Consider the following 21,800-nt stretch of genomic DNA (forward strand, 5'->3'; position numbering starts at 1 on the left):
CCCAGTTTGCAGTAACAGGTAATTTATTGCTAATGGTAGGGTAAATTGAGTTAACCATACCAGTGATTCCAATTAGCAAAAGTATTTGACAAATACAATTTGATGCCCATTGACAGGCTTTTATCTGAGCTCAGTGATGAGCCTGTTCCCTGTAAAAATATGACATAGAAAAGTCTCCCAACTCCTAAAAATGTACAATATTGCAGGTAAATTATAATCTTGCAAAAAGGGCGACCACATTTTGAGAACCCTGCCTACTCTGAGGGATTATACCAGTGTATAGCTTGGCACACGAGAAGATGAGGGAGTAACACGGGGCTGAGGAGAGAGCAGGGGGGTGGAGTTGAGGGAAAAAAATCACCTAGTTGAGGTGTTCAGTGGGACAAGTTGAATATAAACGGAAAAAGATGATAGGAAACCCTAAGGTATGAAAACTCCTAAAAGTAGTATATAGTTAAGAAAAGATGTTTTGAAAACCTAAACTTGTTGAGAGTGATTGTCATATTCTGTAGGGATTTATAACTTAAACTTCTACATGCTACCTTCCTAAGCTTGGCTACATTTAAAATAAACTCCAGTTAAAAATAAATAAACAAATTCTACTTCTTATAAAACTTTGCTCTTGTATATGTAAAATAAAAATGTAATTTGTTGTTTTGAAAAGGATAAACTACTGACCTGCATCTGTTCAAGAATAAATTATTTTAAGAGGATATTTTGGGTATTATTTTTGATTATTGCAGATTTATTTGTAACTTAATGTATTTTACCTTGTGAAAGTACATTTCCTAACAAAAAGATTATTACGTACCGTAAGCCTGAAAACATTACTTTCATACTTATTCATACTTCCAATATATTTAATCACCATGACATTGTTGGGAATGGAACAGTAAACAAAATACAAGCCTCTAGTACAGAGTCAGGCATTTGTCAAACAGTCACCCAGGTGACTACGCTTGAGGGAAGGACGAGGGAAGGGACGTGCAGGGTGCTTTAAGCGGGAGTAACAGGGTAGCTGTCCTGAACAGGAAAGTCACAGGAATGTTTCTCTAGAGCTCACGATTTCAGAGAAAAATGGCTAGGGCATCAGGATCAGAAACGGCTCCACGAAGCCAAGGTTGGCTTGCGTGCCCGGCCCTGCACTGGCCAGGCGGGCAGGGGGTGGAAGCCTCTACCAACCCAGGCCTGGGCCGCGCCTTCACTGTCCGAGTGGGGGCGGGAGGGGAGGAGCCCCGTGAGACCCATCTCAATTACATGCGCGAAACAGAAGTAGAGGGAGGAGGTTTCACCAAAGAACGGTTTGCTGAGCTGACAAATACACATATTTACCCATTACAGCTACATCTCCCAGCTGTTTTCCTATCACTGCAACCTCAAAGAGTGTTACATGCATCATCGTGGGAAACAGCCCAAGCTGCTCGTACCCAGCTTCTTCCGCTAACACAGGCCCTACTAGCAATTCGAACACTGAAGGGATCAGTTTCCCACTTACAAAGATAATGCATTTGTGAGACCAGTATCGGGAGGCAGGGTACTGCACCATGTGAAGTATTCTGGACTTTATTTTAGAGAAATGGGAGAGCATTTAAGGTGACATGGTCTCTAAGAAGAATCTTGGGCTCCTTGCAGAAATGCGACATCATGTGCCAGAAAGCAAGGGGGCTATCAAAGCCTAGAGTCTTGCCAAGAGAACAGTCAATAGAGGGCCTCCTACTGGCCAAAAACAGAGCAGTTAAAGCACTGAAAATAACACGTGCCGTTGAGTCAAACACATCAAGTGTGTAAAAATCTGAGTTCGTTATGATACTAAAAATAAACTGATTGGTCACCTTTGGAGGTTGTTAGGGCTTCATTAACTCTTTATTCTGAAAACCAGAAAATAAATTCTGCATTCCTGTACCTAAACTTTAGGGTAATCAAAAATCGATGAGGAAAAGTTCTATTCTGTAGAATAATTAAAACTAATAAATACAAATGGAATAACAGAGTTAGGCAAATCTCTCTTTAGCAATCTCTAGTGAAATAATAGCTTTGGGCAACAATCATCAATGAATGCTAAAACTAGGTGAAAAGCGAGTGAGGAACTTTCTAAAGGAGAGATGAGATTGATGACATCTGAACCCACTGAGCATTCTTAGCATTAAAAGTGGGTAAGCATCACATGGCTCCAGGTTGCTGTGGTAAGAAGCACACAGATATAGTCAGCTGTGGATACTGTCATAGTCATACTCCTGTAAGCACTGAATATTGATAAACCGCTACCATACCCCTCTCTTGAAGAAAACTGGTAAAAAGAAAGGGATTAAAGGCAGGAGAGAACAAAAAAGGAAAAATGAGGTAGAAAGCACAAATAAGTTGGTGGACATCAATATAATAGAACTGTAATGTCAAACAGTAAAATATATCAAAAGTGACAATAAATGTAAACAATCTACAGGTTATTAGATTGTATTAAAAAACAAAATTTAGCTATGTTATTTATTAGAGAAATACCTGAAACATAAAGACACATTAAGACCAAAAGAGATTGTAAAAACATACCTAAATTCTGTCAAAGCAAAATATTTGAGTTTTTAGCCTTCAAAATTTAGCTAGAAATTATAATTATTTACATTTTTAAAGGGAAACTCTTCTATTCTTTTCCCCTAAGAAAAGAGCCTATATAATTTTCTTCACCAAAGTTGGGTTAACAATGTATTAACATGTTAATTTTAATAGGTATTGCCAAATATCTATTAGATTATCATTTACACTCTAATCGACAAGATAATGCCCTGCTCATTTATTATTTTTTTAATCTATCTCCAGTACAATGAAATAATTTTAATTTTGCAATTCTTTATAAATGTTGAACATACATCCTTTGGAGTTGCTATATGGATTTCCTTTGCAAATTGTTCATACCTTTTGTCCAAATTTCTACTGGGTTATTTGTCTTTTTCTTATTAATATTAACTTTGCAATTTATGTCACAAATTATTTTTTTCTCATTGCCTTAAGCAAAAACTTCCAAAACAATGTTGAATAATTGCGTCATTGGGTATTCCTATCTACTTAATGGAATTGGCTCCACAATTTCTCTGATTATAAAAATTAACAGGAAACATTAAATAGTCTAGATCATAGTTAAGCATGACTGTCCCACTATCAAGCATTCCTTGTTAATTTACTGCATTAAGTTCTTCAGTGTTAAAATATACACATATTTTCAGGTATCAGTAGAGAAACTGTATTTACCATCTGCAAAATTAGTTTTTAAAATTTAATCAGTTCCTCCTAAACAGATAACAAAATTTAAAAACAAGTTTACTAGTAACTTATTTTACAGTAAGTAAGTAAATCAAAAGAGAAGTAACTTATCACAGTATTTATTATCATTTTTATATAAAATGCATCAGCAGAAATGCTTCACCAGAAACTGGTACTACAAAAATAAATATAAAACAAATATACATGTTTACATGTTACGTATAACATAAATACACATTATTTACATGTTCAGAAATTCAAAAACTCCAGCATGTTTTGTTCATGATCCAACATGTCTGAGAAGTAGGTAAAACAACAAAAGCACAAATATATCACATAGCATTTATATTTTTGCTTTTAAAAGACTGTTCAATACAAATATATGTACACAATAAGTGTGAGGGTATGTATATGTTTTAAGAGCAAAATTAAGTGTCCTATTTTAATCTATGACCACTGCATTTCAAAAGTGACTTAAGTTTCATTCTGCTTTGTTCTCTCATTGAAATATATCCACTATGGTATAGATTAAAATACTCTTATATAGAAAGGCTTTCTGAAGGAGTTTTTTTAAATAAGAAAAAGTCACTTTCCTTGAAAGCCAACAAAAACATTATTTATTAAACATATATCTAAAAGGAGCTTTAATCAGTGAAAACTGGAAGTTGGATTAGAAAACATGAAAAGGATGGAAGAAAGACACTGTAATTTCTGTTTGATGTATTCTGGTAATATTTCATTTTCTCCATATCTAAGTGAGGCAAAAGAAAAAAAAGACAAAAACATTAATTACTTGGTTCATATGAGAGTACTGAAAGTCACATTACACTTTTCAGAAATTCTTCAATTGGTAGAAGTATTTCAGAAAAATTATACAAAATTATTTATTAGAGTAGATACCTAAGTTAAGCATAACCAATTTGTTTCCTTTCAAAATAGACTAAAATGTATTTAAATAAAAACAGAAAATTGATTGAAAAACTTACACTGACTTTATAATTTCTAAAGCAACCTGAATATCTGTACTCCTCATTAAATTGCAGGTCCTAATCTAGGAAAAATTCTAGGTTAAACAAGTGTGAATATATTTCTATTAAAATTCTGACAGCTTCCAAATGACTGCATCAATAAATCTGAACTTTCATCTTTGGAACATGGAGAGATCCAAGAAAATCAGATGTATAAAAAATTTGTGTATTTATTCTAACACATTTAATCTTCAGTCACCTTCAAAGCATTCTCCACTTGATGCAATACACCTATCAAGACATTTCTTCCACTGCTCGAAAGTTTTAGAACTTGCTGATTTTGATGTCTTTTAGTGCTTCTGCCATTTTTTATTTCACCTCTTCCACATTAGCAAAATATTTCCCTTGGAGGACTTTGTTCTTCAGAGGAAACAAAAAAGACTCTGGGGACAAGGTCAGGTGAATGGGGAGATAGCGGGGGTGGGGCATGAGGTCCTACTGAACACTCAGCCGGGCGCGGGCAGATGCGCTGGTAAATCACCCATCATGAAACGGGCAAAACTGTTGAAAAGAGTCTTCAAAAAAAATTCACTGAAGCTGAACACAGCCTCTCACAACAATGCCAGCAGGCACACTGACATGGATGGATTTCTAGGACACTCACCTAGTGGGGGAAGCCAGTACTACAAGGGGCCGGCCCACCCTCTAGAAGATAATTCGAGTTTTGGGGGGGTCCTCCTCCTCATTTATCTTCAGACTTCCACTTTCTGGAGCATTTTAAAGAGCTTATTTAAGAAAACCTCTAACTTCGGGAGTAGTTCCTTAAATGATATCGCTGCACAGGTACACATTTCACAAAAAAAGCAATTGGTAGATACCCATCTGCAAGCTATATTTGTCTCAGGTAACTGCTTTACAGTAAGCACTTCCCACAGAGGATCATGTTATATTGGCACCAGCATCACCCTACCTGTTCTAGTAAGTTACGGTTTGAAATGTGGAAACGAAACCACCGCTTGCTTTTGCAATTGCCTGACTGCTCACTTTTTGCAAGGTGTCTGGCATACATTTTTATACAGAATGAACATATACATTCAGAAACGTGTTTCAAACATTAATCACTTTACATTAGACAGAATACAGCTTTTCATTTGAGAAAAACTGGTATCTCTTTAAAAAAACTCTAGTTTCTAAGTTTTTGACATAAATCGTTTAGGTATATTACTTTGAACTTAGAAGTTTGTTTATTTCTGAAAAGGGCTCACCAACACGGTTAGGCTGTGGAATAAAGCTACAAGGAATCTAACCACTTGCAGTGGATTATGCATATCAATTACGCTACCTGCAGGTAGATAAAACATGCATTAAATAGACTATAAAAACTCCTAAGAATAATTAACAGTTTAAATAATATGAACATAGTCAAAGTGAAAACAGTAGCTTTACTAAATCATTTATTTCAACGTATAGACAAAACTTACAGCAAAGGACTGGATCTCCACCAGTGTTCTAAGGACTTACCTCGTTGTCTGACCACCGGGCGACGTGTAGCTGATAGAAGACACGCCTGCCTGCACGAGGAGCTGGGACCCGTCGTTAAACTGAACCCACACCGCTCCGCTGGTTAGCTGGAATGAGATGCGCGTCAGAAGTCACTGCAGGGTAGGTGACTGGGGCTTCCTACAAGGTCCTCATGTCTCACAGGGAAAAAAACCCACCTCTCGGGGAGCTGTGATGGTACTAGCACTGAGAAAATGCACGTCTCTTTCAGACTACTCTTTTAATAGTTAAGGTATTAGAACATTAAAATTATTCTAAATGAATCCTGTTTCCCATTTGTTTCTGTTAGGACACCGGAGTAGTTTTTTTGTTGTTGTTATCCAATAGTACAGTTAACCAGGAAGACTTAGGAAATAACAAAAGCAACACTTGCTTAAATTAGGATTTCCCTCTATTCTTTGTTCTTAGGCCGCAGGAATTTCTCTTCTGCCAGAGACCCTCACAGGTTAGGCTTGAGACCTGTTCCTTTAGTCACTGATATTTATGATGTGCCCTCCAAACAGAGCACAGAGAAGGTGACACAGACTCTGGAATCAAAGACCTGGGTTTAGATGCAGACTCTGCCCACGAAGCTAGACAGCGCAAGCCAATCAGCCATCACGATCCACACTTTAACTGTGTGTCAAAGGAGGCAGCATCAACATTAGGTTTTATTTGGAAGAATAAGGAGACAATACAACTACTCAACATATGCTGAGTTCCCCCCGTTTAGTTCCTATTCCCATAAAGGACCAGGCTGCATTGTACTTCATTGGTAAGTAAAAATTACATGTGTTACGCTAACAGTCTCCAAGTTTCAAGCTATTAAGATAATACACACATATTTTTACACTTACATAAAATTCTGTAAGTTTGAAATTCAATGTGGATTTAACTTTCAAATGCAAAAAACCTTTTCGGCCAAATAAATGTTATTCTAGAAATGCAGATTACAAAGTTTCTAAAATTTAAACTGCCCCAAACATCATTCTAAACTCCTAACAATGAGTCATTACCATGACCTGCACTTTAAAAAGCAAAGGTAAAAACAGGCCGCCTAGGCCATGGCAGGCAATCTGCTATCAACAATACCTAGAGTTTTCCAACTGTACATAAATTAAAAATGTCTAAAATTTTAATGATACAACCAACGCAAAAAAAAGTGTAAAAACTTTCTTGCAAAGAGAAATCTTTAAAATAATTTATCTTTGGGGGAAATTGTCTAATCACTGTGGAAACCAAAGAAATTCATAATGCGAAAATTCACTCTCCTACGAACTTCTCACCTGTGTAGCCCAACCAACATTTTTCACAAAAACAGATTTCAAAAGCTGTGCTGATTTCGGAAGACAGTCTTTCAGACTACTAGAAGGGATGCTTGTTCCAGAAGCTGCAGCCGTAACACCAAGTCCTTCATCTGTAACCATCTACAAACAGTAAAAGACAGGAAGGTACTATATATAGCATTTTTATATGCCAACTTCAGCAACAGTAGAAAATGACTGATTTTTTTATTAGCTTAAATAAGGATTTTTTAAACAACAAAATTTTAAAATTAAAGCATGACCATATTATGAAGATCAGAAAAATAAATATACAGGAAAAAAATCACACAATTGCTGTTTTCATTTTGGTAGGTTATCTTTTCCTTTTCCCCAAGGTATACTTTTTCACAGCTGTAATTATGTATACACACACATCTAACCATGAGCCTATCATGGATATAAAGGTAGTTAATGATACTTTTCAAGTAAAAATAAAACAATATCTAATTTTATATATTTAGCTTTCTCCCTAGGGGTCAGGTTATGCTTGTTTGAGGTATCATTTAAACTGAGACCTGCAAGATAAGAAAAAATTAGCCATTGAGGAGCCAAGGAAGAGGTCCCAGTCACGTGAACGGCATGTGAAAAGGTCGTTTGACTTATATCATAGAATCAAAAGAATGCTTCTGAGGCTCAGGCACAGAAAGTGTGGGGTAAAGAAGCTCAGTATGAGACTAGAAAAGCAGGTAGGTGATAATACGGTACATCAGGTGTGTACAGGAGACGATAAAGGAGTTTCAACCTTACATCGAGGGAATTAGGCAATGACCGAAGAGTTGTAGGTACAAAAAGGACATACATTTATAATACTTGCAGGAGGATTAAGTGCCGGTGCCTGTTTTGGAGAAGCAGCATGACTGGCCATCATTCTACTCATCGGGTAGTTTGGATCCACAGGGCGAGGAGGAGGTGGCAAGGCCGGAGGCGAGCTGGTGCTGCTGGGTTTTCTGCAGGAGAAGAAAATGTCCAAGTACATTCCCTTAAAGCTTAGTTTACAGAAAGGTAAAGAAGGTTCATGATGTAAACACCAACCTGGTTTTTTAAAAAACATTTTCTATCTATTTTAGCCATGTTTTTAAAATTTTCAAACATTTACCTTCCTATGATTATTGGGAAAAAGGAAGCATCTCCACTTTTCTTTTCCTCTTCTGCAATTATGGACTCCAGCGCTAAACAAACACGATGGCCCTGTTTCGAAAGAAGAGTGCTTTTCCGTCATTACTTCCCCTCATTCGCCATCGTTGCTGCTTGGTGTGAAACCCTGTCTGTAGGTACATACCTCATTAGCATGCTCCATATACATTTTTATTTCCTCTTTCAAGCTATTAACTTCATTTTCACCGTTTAAGGTGTAAGATTTCCCAGTCTTTTCAATCACATGAATTAAAGCTTCTGTTTTGTGTATCTTTGCTCCTTAAAAAAGAAGAAAACTATTATTTTCTCATTTCTTTAAATATTCTAGGTTTACATTCATTATTATACCAGTTCATAATGGCTTCTAGATCACAGTATTATTTATATTAATTTACTGACCATTAATAAAATGAGGCTCTCAAAGTATTCAGTAAATACAGGTCATTCATTTTTCTTTTCTGCATATAACTGGCTTAAGTCTGAAACACTTAGGATATTTTAAAAAATCACTGCTCTCATACAAAAACACAATTGAAGGACAGCTATAATTATATGTGTATTGTGTAAGTGTATGTGCAAGGGTCCCTTAAAGAAGGGAGTTTACATATTAAATAATCAGCCCCGACTGGTGTGGCTCAGTGGACTGAGTGCCAGCTTGAGAACCAAAAGGTTGCTGGTTTGATTGCCAGTCAGGGCACGTGCCTGGGGTGTGGGCCAGGACCCCAGCTGGGGGTGTTTGAAGGGCAATCAATCGATGTATCTCTCACACATCGATGTTTCTTTCCCTCTTTCTTCCCCCTCCCTTCCCCTCTCTTTAAAAATAAATAAAATCTTAAAATAAAACCCACAGTAAGTCATTTTATAGAACAGATTTAGAAAATAAGATTCTCTGGTTCAATCCTATCTTTTTGAACATTTATAATTCTCATAATTTTATATGTGTCCATTTGAGTTTCTCAAGTATGTGTGTGTGTCTCTCTCAAAAACTTGCTGCGATGAATTTTAAAAACCCACAACTATTAAATTATAAACTAAAGAGAAAAAAGTTACCATTTTAAAATGTTCTTACCATCATAAAACCAAACCTCAAAATCAGCACCAGGGGAATTCTCCATCAAGACACATTTAGCATATCTTGTAAAATAAGTGATTTTGGGAGACTTAGATCTTACAAGCTGTACAAATCTGGAAGCATATTGGTATTTTCGCCAGTACTTTTCTAGGAAACAAAAGAAATTGCTTATCATAAGAGAATAAAATATTGACTTGATATATAAATTATATAAAAATTAATATTTCTACTCTGCCTCAAATTCAAATTGATAGGTTTGTAATATGAGTACCAAAAAAAAGAAAATTTTAGAGACATAACTGTATTATTTCAATAAAAACTAAATATAATAAAACTTCCAAAAAATACATATAACAAAATCTGATGACTAGTATTATGATTATTTTAAAAATCTCTTTCTTTGAATTGCCTCCTTATTATAACTATGGTAATAATTCCAGGAAAGTTTTATAAGTGAAACGAAAAGACTTCTACCTGAGACACTAGAACCAAATGACTTTCAGAAAAAAAAAATATGGCTCTTTTTATCCTAATAAAAGCATAGTTTTACGGTCCTACCTTATATAAGTAAATTTTTGCAGTTCCCTGTAACTATGGTCATTTATCTACCTGTTTTGATTTCTAATAGAGATAAAATACATAGGTTTTCTTGTTCGTTTCTAATTGTCCCCTCAGTGAAGTCTTACTATTCAGTAATTAACCCCCCAATCCATAATGTCTAGGAGCTGAACTGCAAGTCAAGTCTGCAAATATAAATGATCATTTCATACAGCACAGTCATGATTTCAGAAGTCAAAACTTGGTTCTGCATGTTGAATTTTTAACATGATTCAACATAACTATTCTAGAGTTAGTTTCTACCATTACAACACAGAAAAGGAATAAACACTGGAATAGTACGGTAAATCTCATTTCACTAGATATTTACAATCTATGATAACCGCATATAACTTTACAGGTAGGTAGGTCCATTATCTAAATTTGTTCCCTGGTAAATTTACATACCTGGTAAATTGTCAAAGCTGTACCTACTGATGTTATCAGTAGGTGAAGGTGGTCTGTCAGCAAGAGGAAAACCTCTTCCGTCATTTGGATAATAAATAGTGATCTGTCAAAAAAAATTTTAAGAATTCTAATTATATGCCATTAAGTTAGAACACTATATTTTGTTACTAAAGTTATGAAGAGAACTCACCTGTAATAGTATTATTTTACTGAAAATGCTAAGTATGCTCTAAAAGTAAGTTTTTTTCCTTTTTAACCTTAAGCCTAAAGTTTAGATGTTACTAGTTATGATTATTTTTAAATCCACACAAATTCATTTAAATATGTGTAGTATCCTATTTCAGTTTCTGAATTCCAGAAACACTACCACTATCAGCAAAACTGATCTAAAAAATTTTAAAGCTATCATTATAGAATGAATTGAAAGGCTGAATGCTTCAGTGATAAAATTGCAAGGCAGTAACAGATTCACATTACCATGTTTCCATCACTAGATATATGAAGAACTTCTTTCACATATTCTTGAGATGAATGCTCCTTTAGAAGCTCCACACATACCTCCTCTGAATCAAGTATGCTCACCTACAAACAAAACCAAAATCATTAAGAAGTATCTTGTTTACTGGAATACCTCTGACATAAATAATACTTAACAGAAAAGTACTTAACCATGGCAGAACTACGAATCAAAGTCACAATAAAATAGCTGCTTCGCCCCAACAGTCTGGACCACAGGTGTATATGAGCTCAACTGTGAAACATGAGGAGAGAAGGTGAGGAGGTATAATGCAGTGTGAAATGGTAACCAGTGAGCAGGAAGAAAGCAGAAGGCAGGGCGGAGAAAAAGGACTTTGAAAAGACAACCACATGCCCAACAAAGGCAAGACCAGGTGAGATGGAAAATGGGAAAACAGGATGAAGATAAAGTTTAAAAATAAAAATCACCATTCTCAAATCACACATGACACTTATCTAAACACTAAACTTAATTTTGTGCATATTCCTTTTCTTTTAAATAGTTTCAGATGTTTAAAAAATTATATTTTTTCTATTTTACTTTTTTTGAGTCTGGATTATATGTTAAAACAATAAAAACAAAAGCAAAAGGTAATATTAAATATTACTTTAGTGACTGGCATTGTGAATATATGTTTAACGCAGTAATTGACCAGTACTATTTGCAAATGTTTTTCATTATCAATAATTTAAAATTCAAAACGGATCAGTATCAAGTCGCCACTTTTAGAGTAGTCAGAAGGAAACAAGAGCCATTATCCCATAAACATCCAGCCTAGCTTCTTTTAAACAAGCTTATTATTCACTAAAGTACAGAGACATTATAGGGAACTAAAACAAAACAAAACAAAAACAAAAAACCATTTTAGAGACCAGAAACCAACTTACACAAGGAAATATCACATAGTAATTTTGAAAAATAATAGACATACCACAGCCTTTTTGGTTTTCTGTCTGATTGGTTTTAACCTGTGAGCTGTCAAAGGAGGCGTAATGCTTCGTAACGTACGTTTCTGATAACCCAATGGTGGCTCCAACCCCCTTGTTTTGCTTTGTTCAGAGACAGGTTCTAGGCCAAAAATAGAGTCCTGTTGAATTATCTCAGGTGTATTATGAAATGCAGCCATATGTTTCATGGTATTCAGCTGTTTTGCACAATGCGCATTATCAGAAACATCAGGGTTCTTTCTGGCTCTTATGTCGGTCCAGGCATTTCTTGGTGTGTCCTGCAAATCTGGATGGCCCTGGAAATCTCTGTTTGTGATAATGTTGTGCTCAGCAGTTTCTCTTAAATGAGCTGTAATACACACAGAACAAAGCAACTGAGTGGAATAATGAAAAAGCCAAGCCTACACAAAACAATGTCCTGTTGCTTATAATGGATATTTTTTTTTGAGGAACAATAGAAATTTAGAAAAAAGAAAAAAAAAAAGAGAGAAAGCACGTAACTTCTCTGTCAAATAAGCAGTTTAAGATACAGCCTAATAATATAGTGACATTAAAGGATATATTAAGCCATACTGCAAAGGAATACCTTTAGTATTCTTAACATTAAGAAAGAAAAGACATTACTATGAAATTAAATTTTCAATCAAGCAAAAACTAGTCACCCAGTTACCTACTAATTCTGAAACAAGCAACTGCCAGTGCTGCAATAAATACAGAAATGGGAGAATTTCCCAGGTAATCATTCTATATAACATACAAATGTATTCTCTTTAAGCTAAGGTCTCTATTCCATATTTATTAAAAGCAAAAAACATAATATATAAAATAGGTTTAATATTATTAGTATTTAATATTATAAATGTATTTGCATCCACATTTAAAAAAATTCTTATTGAACTTTACCCATTTATATTCTATACTGTTTTAACATTTACATGAAAACATTACTTTTTTTAAAGCTCTAAAAATGATTAGATGTAAAATGCAGTAAGACAAACTTTCAAATGCTAAAATCTAAAAATCTGTATGGCAATTTTTCCCTTAAATTACTTTTTAGTGCTCTTTTGCACTCTACTCCCATTATGACAGAAATATTTTATAATAAATATTGTACTTTAAAACGGCAGCAGCACTATTAGATTATAAATATCATAATACTCTCAGAAAGGTCATTTCAGATATGTCCATGTGACCAAATAAAAGTATCTATAAATACAGTAAGAAGTTAACTGCAAGATTAAGTACCTGCACTTTTATAGTTTAAAAACATACACTTGAATTATCATCTTCAACAAGTGCACATAAAAAAACTAATTCTCTTGGGCTCCTGAAAATAACATACATTTTAAAAGAAAGGAAAAACATAGACTCTTCAGGTGACATAACAACTCTCTGCTCAAATTACAGCCGTATCATGCACTCTCTGTGTGAGGTAATACAATACTTAGTAAAAAATAATGCCCTCCTCTCCATATCTTTCATTTTTATTCTCTCTTCTTTGGATCATTATTTTCCGACCCACCATCTGTGACTCTGTCAAGTTCATTAAGGAGAAACGTTTAGGTTTTTAGTAGGTGTGTAATTTAGCATATGTGAGATCCCACTGGTACACCATGATGCCCACATCAGCTTCTACTTAAAAATATGGTCAACCATCTGTTGATTATTTTATAGGCTCCGACAGTAGGTGTTTATTATAGAGAGGCTGCAAGAACAGAGGGGTTAAGAGTAAAGTCTCTGTGAAGTAAGGAATCCTTCGGTGGGAATCCTTCTCCTACCTCCTCTATGGGCAGTGTAGTTTGGCAAATAATGCTCCATGCACCACAATTCCCTCGTCCTTCCTAAGGTAGGGCTAATAATTGTACCATTCTTACATGTTTTGTGAGAAGTTAATAATAGATGGTAAGCATAAAGAATAGTGGCAGACACAGTAAATACTCAAAACGTGTTAATAGTTATCAACTATTGTAACATAGTTTATTGAAAATGCATTATAAAGAAAACCCAAACAGAAATGGACAATGCTTACTAAGTGTCCATGTCATTAATTTTTTTTATTGAACAGTTTATTAAATACTCACCATTTTTTTGCAGATTTCCAAACCATTGTTGCACTACTTCAGGCTGAGATGTCTGGTCTGGAAATGGAAAAGGAGTTTTCCCTGGACAAGGATGACTGGAACTAAACAAAGAAAAAAACATTCACATAAAGTAATAATAAAATTATCAAGTAATAACCTCTTAAGATAAAAATTTCAAAAGGGACATCTCTTATTTGAATATCTGAAAAATCTGAACTAACTGTAGAAACCAGAATTTGCGTAACTAAACTATCTCAACTTAAGAAGCTCAACTCCCATGCCAAAATCCCCATGGCACTGTGACGGTGTTTCTGTATGGCCATTGTCCTCTTGTAATTTAAGCATAAAAGTCAAAAATCAGAAAAACCACTGTAGTCACTATAAAACTAGTCTTCATATGAGAAGTAGTCAATAATGCGAATACTCATCACTTAGGCTCAGCTTCCCTCTTTCTCTACGTGTGTGTACTTACAGTTACTATTATGGTACTTTAGAGACCAAACAGGTTTAATAGATAGACCTGCTTTATATAAAAAAATGAAACTAAAAAGTCCTAAGTATTAACATACTCTACAAACACATTCATGGGCACGTACACTCCGTATTAAGAGATTCTTAACCACAATTTAAATTCATCATTCTGATTCTCTTCCTAATAAGATAATTATTTTCTTAACTTAATAAGAAAATATTATTATTTTCATAGTTAAGAAATGCCCCAGGAATATCTGACGTTAGAAAAAGGTAAACCCCCTTAGCTAGAGGCAGCTTTGTTATTGATACTAATACAATGTTTATCAAAAAAGTAAAATGCTTTTGATAGAATCATTCTTACAGTGCTTGATTGTTATCAGGTCTATCCAAAGATCCAGAACTATTCGTTGTCTTTTCTTTAAAGAAGTGAAAAATATTGACATTGCTATTTATGGGCGAGCATCTTTCTTCATTTTCATCAACTCCTGATCTTTTGGATTTTGAAAGCATCTCTGCCGAGTGACATCGTTCCATTGTGCATGTGTTTGCTCGAGATTGACTATTAGAAGTGCCAGATCTATCAGAGGAATGGGCTCTGCGAAGGTATCGAGAATGTGGCCTTTCTTCTGCATCTTGGATCACTCTTCCCCTTCCACTATTACTGGTTTCTTGTTCTTGATTTCCCCATTGGGTATAAAAACTGCTTCCACCTCCTGAAGAAGAAAAATCACTTGAATTCTTATTCTTTGGGAATACAGTCATTTTATTTGGGAGTGGTTGACCAACCAAAAGTCTTCTTCTGTCAAATAAACTACCACTTATACTGGTACTGGAAGAAGCTGTCATTGCAGTAGAAATTGTGGCATGTCCGCTATCAATTGAATCTTCTACAGTTCCTAAATCCTTACTTTTTGTTGAAGAATTTCGGGACATAAAAGGATGGTCTAATACTGAAGACAGACTTAAACGATCTGCTGGATTTCTACGAAGTAATTGGTGAATAAGGTCCTTGGCTTCTCTTGACAAAAACGTTGGCATTTCATAATCTGCCAACACTACTTTATTTAACGTGTTCTTGACTGTGTCAGTGTCAAAAGGGGGTCTCCCAATAAGTAACGTATAAAACATACACCCCAAGGACCAAATGTCAGATTCAAGTCCATGTGCACTTCGAGTTGCAATTTCTGGTGAAATGTAATTAGGAGTTCCACATAACGTATAGTGCTTTTCATGTGGCATTTTCAATTGAGTTGCCAGCCCAAAGTCAGCAATCTTGATGTTCATATTACGCGTAAGTAAGAGGTTAGAAAGTGTGAGGTCCCGGTGTAGTATACCATGAGAATGGAGGTACAACATTCCTGTGATGATCTGGTGCATGAAGTGTCGAGCTGTTGGAAAGCAGAACATAAAACTTATGATTCAGAAAATCTAGAACATTCAGTATTTAGAATAGATTACAAAACCCAGTACATGTGCCAGAGAAAAATCGAACACTGGAGCCTAGTTTGAGCAACTAAAATAACACTGATAATTTCATAATATTCTTTAATTCTCTTTAAGACAACTAGGTGCTCCTTTATTTAATCCTTGTCCTTTCTAACTGATGTGTTTTCTATATACAGTTAAGGGAAGCTTAATTTTATTAGCATTTGGAAATAGAGTCACTAGGTTAACCAGAAGTCTCAAGCAATTAAGAGAAAATATTTATAACTGAGCAAACAGTTCATAAATACATTCTAATTGTTTTAAAAAAGGCAAGCTAAAGCTCCTCTGATGTCCCCTCAAACAAACCCTCCCCCAAAGCAATCACTATTAACAGTTTGTATATATTTGTATACTTTTTCTTCTTGAATTATCACCTTCAAGATGTGCGGTGCATAGTTCTTTTCCCAGCCCCTACCTGTGTGTGCTTACATACGTTTAACTCTACAAAAATTGTAATAATTGCTTTTCAAATACAAAAATGGTATAAAAAATATATACTGGTAGTTTCATTACTTTCTCCTCCACTTCACAATATTTCTTGGAGTTACTTCTGTCACCACATGTAGTTCATTTTATTTAATTGTTACAGATGAAAATTTGGGTCATTTCTGATATTTCAAGATTACAAAAAAATAGACCAATAGAAATTCTCATACATGCTTGTTTTCTTGTGCATATTATAGGGTACTTTTCCATGGTGAATTCAAGAAGTAAAATTACTGGGCTGAAGGATTAAAATTTAGTATTTTAATACCTTGCCAAATTGCTCTCTAAAAAAGGCTGTATTTTTATGCACATCCTTGTGAATAGTAGGTAGTCTCAATCCGATGAATAAAAAAAAAAAATGTACTTGTTATTTAGGTTGGCATTCTTATAATTACTACTGAGTTTGAGCATCTTATATTTATTGGCCATTTGTACTTTCTATCTCCTGTCCATTTTCCTACTTAATTATCTCGTTTTTTAGGCATGACATATACTTTAAAAGATTTTACTTATTTACTGAGAGAGAAGGGAACATAGGGAGAAAGAGAGGAAGAGAAACATCGATCTGAGAAACATCAGTTGGCTGCCCCTTCCACATGTCCCAACAGGGGACCAGGCCACAACCCAGGCATGTACCCTGACCAGGAATTGAACCGGGTACCTCTTGTTTTGCAGAACAACCACCAGCCAACCAACTGAGCCATGCTGGCCAGGGGAGGTATGATGAATATTTTTAATATTCATTTGTCAGTCATATATTTAACAAATATTTTCTTCCTTTGTCTTTTAAACTTGTTAGTAGTCTCTTTTGTCATACACATTCTTAATTTTAAATAAATCTTTTCCTTTATTGCTTTTGCTGCTGTCTTATTTAAGAAGGCCTCATTATTATATACATTATAAAAATACTGTAATTATTAATACTTATATGGACTTATTTTAAGCCAAAGGTTATGAACATTTCTTTTTCTATTTTTATCCTCACCCAAGGACATGCTTATTATTTTTAGAGAGAGGGGAGGGGAGGGAGAGAGGCAAAGAGACACTGATGTGAAGAAAAACATCAACTGGCTGCCTCTCATATGGGCCCCTACTGGGCAATGAACCCACAACCTAGACACCTGCCCTGACCAGAAATGGAACCTGTGACCTCTTGGTTTATAGTGTGGTGCTCCAACCAACTAAGCCATACCAGCCAGCGCAATATGAACATTTCCATAACTTCTAATAGATATGACAAAGTTGTTTTCCAAATGGGTTATATAGATTTGAAAGTACAAAAAGTCTATCAGCAACTGCCTTTCGTAGCTTGCCTGCAATCTCAGCAGAACGAGATAACCTGAAAACAATCTTTTTTGAGATGTTCTATGGACCTTACACTTGAGCCTGAACTGAGCTGCCAAAAGTTATTTATAAGAAACTAGGGAAGTTGAAATTGATTATGTATTTGATGGTAAGGAATTATTAGCTATGGTAATGACTTTGTGGTTAATTTTTTTTAAAGCCTGTATCTTTTAAGGATATATGTCAAACTATCTACATGTAAAAAGGAATCTATGATTTGCTTCAAAATACTCTGCTGGGGGAATAAGGATACAAATGAAACAATTTGACCATGAGTCCACAGTTCTGAAAGCTAAGTGATTTAACTTCATGGGGGGCTCATTACACTACTTTATCTATTTGTTTGACATTTTCTATTGTAAGTCCTTTCAAGAGTTATTTGTGTTTGACTCAGAAACTATTTTATAGTCATCAACAGCATTCTTAAGAGCTTCTTCTAGATTTGAAAGGATACACACTAAATTTAAAATGTAGTTTTAAGGAAAGATAATAAATTTCTCTCTTTACTTTATTCCTGTAATGCTTGCATATTTAATAGGAATTAATAGTTCTTATAATGGGGTGGGGGAATCTCCTTTTGTAGCCCAAAGTAGTAACTAAAAATTTTATTAAATATTACAAAATAACACATTCTTCAAAAGTACACAAGATAAAATTTACATCTACAAAGAAAAAGAAAAAAAGAAAAAGAAAAAAGCAGCAGCCTACCTTCATTTTCTGAGAATGGTTTCCTTCTGTTCTTTAGATATCTGTTCATTTCTCCATTATGGCACATTTCTAATACTAGGTAAACATAATTGCTATCTTCAAAATAGTTATACAGCTGAAATGTAAAAGAGCGTAATAAATTATAATATACAAATTCAATATCCCTGGTGACTTTTATAAAATTTGTATTTTACCTCCAAGATAGAAGGATGTTTCAGTTGGCAATGTATTTTCACCTCATTTTGGACTCTCTGTACCATTCCAGCTTTGTACATGGCTTTCTTGTCTATCTATAAATAACACAAGAATTTTAAATGTTGGTGATAAACTTTCAAATGTGAAGTTGTCAAAAGTTAGCTTGGAAAAGAAAACATAACGCTTTATTCTGAAGTCCTTTTATCGTCTTCTTTATGAGATCAGTTTACTGTTGTCTATTTGCCCACCACACCTAGCACATTGCATGGCATGGTGGACATTCAGAAAAGTTTGTCCAATGCATTCTAATGCGCTCTTCCAACTTACAGAATTTAACAGCACAGCTATTACATCTATAACAATAACAAAAACTTAGCCAAGCTTTAAAACAAAAGTTCCCCTCCCTTCCTCTACTGGTTTAGATAAGTGATTCCTAATTGCTCATGTCACTCCTATTAGACTAATCAAGGATAGTATTTTAGATTGCTATACTGTACTATAGAACTATGCACAAGTGTATTCTTATTAAAAACAAAACATCTGTTCTTTGATTTCTACCAATGGCTCCAAGTATGTAAAACCAGAACAGATGCCAGATCCACCAAACATTAATGAAGATAAAACACTTATTTAGTCATGACCAAGGACCTCCTAAGATATCTGAAAGTTCAACTGCTGGCGGTGAAACTCTAATAGGTAAGGAGTTTCTGACATCACTCGTTAGCGCACTTCTCCAGGAGAGATGGGAAGTCAGTAAGGAGGCTCTTACCATTTTGATTGCAACTTCCAAACCAGTGTGAACGGACTCAGCTCTGTAGACACCAGCAAATGATCCTTTACCAAGCAGATTTCCAACTTTAAAATCCTTAAAAGTTAAAGAATATGTGTCATGGCTCATGGTAGTAGAAAGGAAGATAGGAAGGGGCTGGAAAAAGAGGAAAGATGGATCGAGAGGGGAATCTGCATCCAAAATTGAAGCAGGTATTACACCTCGATACAGCAGGTGCCTGGGGTGGACAACATGCTGACGCCTTGCAGGGCTCCCCGAGAGTGTCCTAGGGATCTGGTTCCTCAACCTCAGTGCAACCTCAGCACCCTCCTCCCACCGCCAGCCAACCCCTGGGAGCCGGCGGCCTGGCGGGGATCCCGCCGCAGCTCCCGCCGGAGGTAACCGCCATCCCCTTGGAGATGCCCCGCTCTAGCGCGGCAGCTCTGGCGGGACCGCTGACTGGCAGCCGTCGAGTCTAAGGACAGACGGGCGGGGCCGTCAGCGACTCACCTGCGCGGCCAACTTCCAGCTCAGAGGGGCGGGCCGCTCCGCCCCCAAACAGCAGAGCCCTAGGCCGTTGGGACCCCCCCAAAGCACCTCAGCGGCGCCCACCCCGCAGCCGTTAGCTTCGCAGGGGCCCCTGCCGGTCTCGAGTCCCGCCACTCCGACTCCCACCCGCCCAACTGAGGACCGCCGAGTCTTTTCACCTCGATCTTCTCCCCGATGCAGGTCGCCATGTTTCCAGGCCCCTGCCTGGGCTCCCGGGATCACCTCCCTTCACGCAGTCCTTTCGCGGCAACGCTCCAAGCAGCCAGGGATTCTTGGCGCCCATCAGGTTCGGCTCTCTAGGCCGCCGCTCCTGGCGACGACAGCACAACCACCGGCAGGTCTCCCGGGAACCTTCCGAGACCTGGGCGGCGCCTCCGCACTCCCATTTTGAAAAACTCCCGCCGGTTGCCGTCCTTGCAAGGCCGGCGATGACGTAACGACGCGGGTGGCTTCTGAGAGGCTGCGCCCAGGCGCGCATGCGTGGTAGGTTCTCCTGGCCACCCCCCCCCCTCCCCCGCACCCCGAGAATTTCTTTGCCTCGGGGCCGAAAGTGCTTGGCTGCCTGAAGCTAGAGCGGAAAGTGTGGGCGCTCCTGCTCGGGGGACACCGTGCGCCACTCGTGGGAGAGTTAACCTAAAGGGTGAGATATTTCCACCCGTTACTTTCCTGAGGGTCTGAAAAACTACGTCCATTCTGTAAGGGGTTTAAAACGATTTAAAATTTTTAAATGTTTAAACTTGACAGTGCAGCACGTGGAGGGGGGGGCATTCCCTGGCTTAATCGCCCTTAACACCTCTGTGTTACTCCCCCGTTTTCATAACAGTAAAGAATGTGTCCGGTCCATTATTTTGGTAAACTCCTCTTAGGTATAATAATGTCATTTGTGTAACAACTTGCGGTGTCACACGTGTAATGATCAGTATAGATGGAAGAGACCTCTGTGAGGGTGGGCCGACCCACTTCGTGCCGATGAGAAAAATGTGATGCTCAGGATATGTAACAGCCGGAGAACTGCAACACACACTTAAATCTGCTTCTAAACATTGTTGACCTAACATTGTTTACCTACAAGTTGTAAAACAAAAAACTCCGTTCAGAGAACAGTCAACTTTTCCCTTTCATTTCTGAAATCATTCCTAAAAGGTTGTATGTTATAATAATGCTTGAGCAGTGGGGTCTAAAGTCCAGTCTTCCAATTAGACTTGCTTTTGCTATTGACTTTTCAGAAATACCTATAATTCACTGTCATTGTGGGGGTTTTCGGCGGGGGGGGGGGGGGGGGGAAGAATTATTTATCCTTTATTCCATTAATGTCAGCTGTGCAGATGGTTATACAGCCCACTAGTTCTGCATCTATGTAACCTTACCCTGTGTGAAGAGGAATGGACTGAGGGGCAGAGCTTGCTGGATTCGCATTGCTGCCTGCAATCTAGAGCGCCGAGTGGCTGAACCTAGTCCGTTCCAAAGGTGAAAAAGTTTGGAGAGAAGGGACAGAGTACCTGGGGGGAGGGAATGAATAATGGGTTGTATAATGAGGGGAATCCAGTATTAACATCTGAGTCTCTGTGAAAGAGGCTCAGAGCAAGAGGTGATGGTGTCTCTTAGTTCAACTGTACTAGTTGCCTGAAAGGGTGAAGACATATATTGCTGACCACTCCTGCTTTTGGAACCCGACAAGATCAAATGGAAGCCTTCAAACCTGACTGGCGTCAGCCTGGGAGACATTTTCATTAGATGGACTGGATAATTTTTAAAGATGGAATGAGATTCTTACTAGTATATTAGTTCTTTTGACTTAGGTGATTGTTTTGCTGTAAGGGATCTGTGTTTGAAGACCAGGGGATGTGATTTGTAAGAAATATATATTGGGTCATTCAGATGATCAAAATATATCCTAATTTCTCATATATATTTGGTCTTTGTTCACAGTTCCTGACTCCCAGCTCCCAA

At 36.8% G+C, this 21,800-nt stretch overlaps 1 protein-coding gene across 2 annotated transcripts; it reads right to left on the bottom strand.

Annotated features, from left to right (window-relative positions):
• Window positions 1–3,900: 3,900 nt before the first annotated feature.
• Window positions 3,901–20,038, bottom strand: PLK4 (polo like kinase 4). 2 transcript variants are annotated; one of them, XM_054561893.1, is made up of 16 exons: window positions 20,009–20,038; window positions 19,302–19,397; window positions 18,532–18,627; window positions 18,338–18,452; window positions 14,676–15,702; window positions 13,841–13,941; window positions 11,744–12,108; window positions 10,773–10,877; window positions 10,296–10,398; window positions 9,288–9,437; window positions 8,364–8,497; window positions 8,181–8,272; window positions 7,899–8,031; window positions 7,046–7,186; window positions 5,742–5,848; window positions 3,901–4,003 (listed from the first exon to the last, which is right to left on the bottom strand). In XM_054561893.1, the coding sequence occupies exons 1-16, from the start codon at window positions 20,036–20,038 to the stop codon at window positions 3,901–3,903; spliced, it is 2,898 nt and encodes a 965-aa protein (XP_054417868.1). The 2 variants fall into 2 exon arrangements, with proteins under 2 accessions (XP_054417868.1, XP_054417876.1); XM_054561901.1 differs by lacking the exon at window positions 18,532–18,627.
• Between the last annotated feature and the right edge of the window lie 1,762 nt (window positions 20,039–21,800).

This window comes from Pteronotus mesoamericanus, unplaced genomic scaffold, assembly GCF_021234165.1.
Source record: "Pteronotus mesoamericanus isolate MK-2021 breed Mesoamerican mustached bat unplaced genomic scaffold, CSHL_Meso_final contig_163, whole genome shotgun sequence".
NCBI classification, from domain to species: domain Eukaryota; kingdom Metazoa; phylum Chordata; class Mammalia; order Chiroptera; family Mormoopidae; genus Pteronotus; species Pteronotus mesoamericanus.